Source organism: Glossina fuscipes, unplaced genomic scaffold (genome assembly GCF_014805625.2).
Source record: "Glossina fuscipes isolate IAEA_lab_2018 unplaced genomic scaffold, Yale_Gfus_2 170, whole genome shotgun sequence".
Taxonomy (NCBI): domain Eukaryota; kingdom Metazoa; phylum Arthropoda; class Insecta; order Diptera; family Glossinidae; genus Glossina; species Glossina fuscipes.
In genome coordinates this window covers 1-5,176 of record NW_023998513.1, presented here as the reverse complement: position 1 = coordinate 5,176, position 5,176 = coordinate 1, and the positions used below count along the sequence as shown (strand labels likewise).

Sequence of the window (5,176 nt, the reverse complement as noted above, 5' to 3'; positions counted from 1 at the left end):
AACACTAGCAATTGTAGCCGAAACATTCACAGTAATAACAGCCAAGAAAATTTCGGTAGAATTAGTAACAACAGCCAATTCGGTAAACCTGAATTAGCGCAACTTCTTATAACCTACCAGCCAACAGCTCACTAGTAATTCATATCTTCATTGCAAAAATTACTGACCCATCGCATTTTGAACAAACACATAACACTGGACCTGTGGAAAATCAATTCGTAATCCTTGAACCTTAAGAAACTTCCAAATAAGATCAGAATAGCAACCGCCTGTCGAGTATCTCGATGTTCTAAAATGTGGGATTGCAGAGTTAGAGTTAGTAGACTGCACATTTCACAACTTTTTTATGTCTAGGAAGCGAGTCCTTAAAAAATACGGATTCGTAAAAAATTATCCGAAAAATAAATTAATCATTAACGATCAGTGTATGACAAGAAAAGCCATGGCACGTAACTTTCCCTCAGCATCAATAACATACGTGCTACAGAAGCAAGCATGATTGTGATCACTACGAGAAACTTCGTATTGCTTATCGAACGACATGCGACATACGAAAAGGCAGAGATTCTAGAAATGATAAAAAAAAGAACACAAAATATTCTAGCAAGCTAGCTAGCTCACCACCACCAATAACATTCACACACACAAATGCGGTCAAATACGACGTAAAAACAACAGACGTTGTGCCTATTTTCACAAATTCATACCTTTACCAAATATAAGACATATTGCATAACGAAGTAACTTGACATAGCAAGTTAACGTACTCTGGTCCAATACGGATAGTTAAGAAGCAGGCAGACGTAAACGAAAAAAAAGGACAGACTGGTGTTTGATTGACTGAACAATCAAGAAATTATTCACTACAATTAATTTAGCTTAGCTATTAAACCGAAATCCAGGAAACCATGTTTCGCCACAATTGAGATATATCAATTCGTAACAATGCCTTTCCATCTGATGACGATGGAAATCATATGTACCTTGTACAACATTCACAACTCCCTTCCAAAGCGAGGTATCAAAGGTATCGGCAACATTTTTCTATTGAAAGCCGAAAAAGCTAATCTGAAAACTCAGCTAGACAAATGGGAATTCGTCAAAATCGACTTCCGAGGGCACAGAATCATTCAAGGGTAAATAATCCCAAATCCTGGCAAGGCTGGATTCGTGCTTAGTCTTTTGACAACAAACACTCCAAAATAAGTCAAACAATTTTTCAGATCAACGAAATGTTACTGAAAATTTACGGAGACAAAACTTAGGACTAAATATTTGGTAAAGGATGCAAGACTTCAAATCAATGGCCGCTTGATAGACACAAACAGATATGTCTTACTCTATATTGTACTCTATGCACCAGTTGGGACCCGTCCGTTTTGTTTCCACACAAGGGAATGCAAAGAAAAGTTACTCGGTCAAATGTGTCGGTCATCGGCAAAAGTAATGAGAAGATAAAGTGCTAAAATTCAGGTCCCTTTTGTAGGCCTGTAAAACAAAACTATTCATCAAGACAATATTAGCCATAAACTATACAGTAGCTATAAATTGTAACAGAAAGAGTAAAAATTGTTTAAAAAAAATTGGAAACAGGAAACGTAGCGAAAATAGTTTTCTTAAAGATACCAGCTAAAGACATGACAAGCTTCCTAGAGCGGTAGTGGTTCAAACGACCACTCGCATTTAATACTGCAATGCGAAATACTCTTCGGAACAAATATCATCAATTCTAAATATCTATAGATATAATCAAAGACATGAGTCATTTATACGTCAACATCTATACAAAAGCCCTGTGAAGTTGGACGATTTTTCAACAACGACAGCAACTAGTGCCGTACTGCAAATGCAAACCTTAGTCAATTTGGAACTAATTGCCGCTTTCATTCAGCATTGTTTGTCTTGAGTTTGCACTCTTACAGCGAAGCTGAAGATCATAGCGCGCGCGCAGAAGCGCGGAAAAAAAAACATCATCAAAACTATCATTCTTGTCACAGAAAAGCATTCCATTTTAGTAACAAGCTCTATATCGATCGTCGATTCCCTATGTGATTGTTCTCTTCACTAACACCAAGGGATAATGCATCGGCACAGTGATACTTTTGAATTCGGAGCCGTTGGTAAGAACCAAGTATGCAATATCCTTCATTGTATAAAAGCATATGCTTGTTAAAGAAACGCCTAAAAAAACTGCTTAGATCTGTCAGTCATCACGCGTACGGTCGGACACACGATGTAATAACCATTATTTTATGCTTGGAGAAGTGATTTTCTCTAGCAAACTAACAATAATCAAGCCAGACATTCTAGCAAAGACCAAGCCGGACTTAATCACACACTTCAGTGGTTACAGAAACATCGAAGAGCTGTTGTTCTTCAGTATAATAATATTGCAGTAATTATCCCAATTCCACAATATGCCAGAAACGGTCTATCGAGATTCGATTCCCGACTAACGGAATAAATCCATTACAACAAATAACTACGAAACATTTGTATTATCTGCTAAGCATATGTTAAGGCAAACACAGAGAAAAATATAAGTCAAGTATGTAATTTCGAAGAAGAAGTGAGTGACAAAACCTGGAAAAAATCAATGCAGTAGAGGTATCTTCTGGAGCCGCAATATACAAAAATGTTTCCATTGGATTTCCTACACCCTCTGTAAACAAAAAATAAATATTCATGAATACACTCTAATAAGATTCGAAAGCTTCGAAATCCATACACTCAACAATTCTTGAAAATCTTCGTCAATATAAAAATTAAACTCTGGTTTCATCAAACCTAATTACAAAACTGAAAGAAAAATGAAATGTAAAAATTGGAAGATTGAAGGCCTACAATAAATAGAACGTGGCGAGACAATTAAGCAAGGAGTAAATAAAAATGTAAAATGCAATTTATTGCTTAAGGGCTTAGAGTATAACTTTCACAAACCAAATATATTTGTAAGAAAAGGCTGCGCAGCTTGAAAACAAATCCAAAATTTTAAATCTGCACAAGGCCACAAACGTCATAAAAATATTACTTTATCCAGACAACCCAAGTGAATACAATCATGCAGTTTTGAAAGTTTTGGATTGACATTGAAGTCGATTTTTTATAGTCATTACAAATACTCGGGTTATGAACTTTTTTTTCTATAAAGCTTGCGAGGATTTGGTGTTCTTCAATATCGAAAATCATTACAATAGTTCAAGATCTAGCTTGGAAACACTCAGTGTCGCTTAAGTACTTTTCTACAATTTTATCCCAAAACAGCGCCATTTTTATAAAGCAAAAACTCGAAACAATCCGGAAAACCAAACTGAACTCCATCATGTTTGCTTTAATTAGGCTATGAAAATACAAGTATTTTGCAGTACCAGTGGGAAATGAACAAATGTGCCATTGGCTATATTCCGCAGGGAAAAATTATAATATGGCTCGGTCTCAATCACTTCTACGATAAGTAATTGCAAAAGCTTCGAAAATTTGCATTGAAAATTTTAACTATACATTGGCGATTTTGCCTGATATGAATTTTGAGTGGAATATCTTTTACGTGATTATCTATTAGAATTGAGAGCAGTTCCGATCGCCTCGATCGTTGAGGTCAATAAAAAATATATCATGAATATGCAACATTTGTCTCGCGAGGAAAAAATAAAGCTTTCCGCTTGCTTTTCAATCATTGTCATTGACAAAATTGTCATTATGATTGCACCAGACTCGAATGCGAGTAGATCGTATGTACATTTCATTACAAATTTAAATACAAACTGAAATTAAAACCAAGTGCTTAGACTAACATCATCTATAGGAACTGAATCTTTCAAAATTTGTTGCCACTAATTAAATGCACCTGTGAAAATTGTCACTAAACGTGCGTCGGGCGCTCTCCGTTCTCGCAGCTACGAAGCCGTTACTGCGTATTTTAAAGTGATTTTTTTAATATTTAAGTGTGCGCTTCACTTATACCGCAGCTGACATGAGGCACAAGCAAAGGCGACATGACGCTATACCCATCCACTGTCGTGGGCGAATACGAACTCGGATCATTAGAAGAATCGCTAATAATTTCTGGCAAATTATCGTCATCAACAAAACCGCTGTCCTTTATCTTTTCAGCTCTTGTAGCTTGCTCTGCTATATCGAGGCTTGAGTAACTTCCTTGTGAAGAAAACTGAAGAGAGTTGGGCAGAAATTCGAGCTGGTCACTTCCCGCGTCCGCCATTTCTATGCAAGCACTGGGGAAATCCAGACAAGGTGTTAGCAGGCGAGGGTAATTGGTTATATATTTAACAATTTCAGATGCCGCTGGTCTTTTTTTGGGATTACGATTCCAACAGGCTCTTATAAGGCCCTTTAATTGTGGCTTCGCGTCAGCTGGCATTCTCAGGGTCTTACCATTTTTTACAAACTGCAAAACTTCACCATTCGTTAAACCCTGATATGGAAAGGAGCCAAAAGTTATGATTTCAAAGAGTACTACTCCAAAACCCCAAACATCAGAAAATGGTGTAAACATGCCCAATGCCAAAGATTCAGGTGCCATCCAGCGTACAGGTAACATACCTTTATGATTAAAACGATAATAATCACTTTCGTAAGTCGGACGAACCATGCCGAAATCACCGATTTTGACAACTCGTTTTGCATTTACCAAACAGTTACGGCAAGCTATATCACGGTGTACGTATTTCTGTTGAGCCAAATAATCCAAGCCATGCGAAATATTTAATGCAAACATTGTAAGACGTTTGCTAGATATATCCGAATCATCAGAAATAGTTTCGCTTACCAAATGCCGACGGGCAAGCAAATATGTTTTTAAATCACCATACAGCATATATTCCATTATAGTGTAAATAGGCTCTGATTGCAAGCAAACTCCCAAAAGTTTTACAATATTTTTGTGATTAAAACGTTTCATGGCTTCAGCCTCGGAGAGAAAATCTAAGCGATCTTCAGTAGAAGCGCCAACCTTTAAGGTTTTCACCGCCACAGCTGTCCAGTTTTCAGAATTAATTAACGCTTCACCACCGTAGACGGTTCCAAAAGCACCTTCACCCAAACGTCGATTGATTACCACATTTTCCTTAGGTAACTCCCATTTATCCAAAGTGTTAGCAATGCTACGGGAAGGCGAAAATATATCAATTCCAAAATTTTTCATTATTTTCGCAGAGTG

General features: G+C 37.0%; 1 protein-coding gene across 1 annotated transcript; it reads right to left on the bottom strand.

Annotated features, from left to right (window-relative positions):
* Positions 1–10: 10 nt before the first annotated feature.
* On the bottom strand, positions 11–5,173 carry LOC119641670 (insulin-like growth factor 1 receptor; the record flags this gene model as incomplete). The annotated part of the gene is made up of 1 exon (XM_038040454.1): positions 11–5,173. A coding segment is annotated over one exon (1,233 nt), but the record flags the coding sequence as incomplete, so codon positions are not given.
* Between the last annotated feature and the right edge of the window lie 3 nt (positions 5,174–5,176).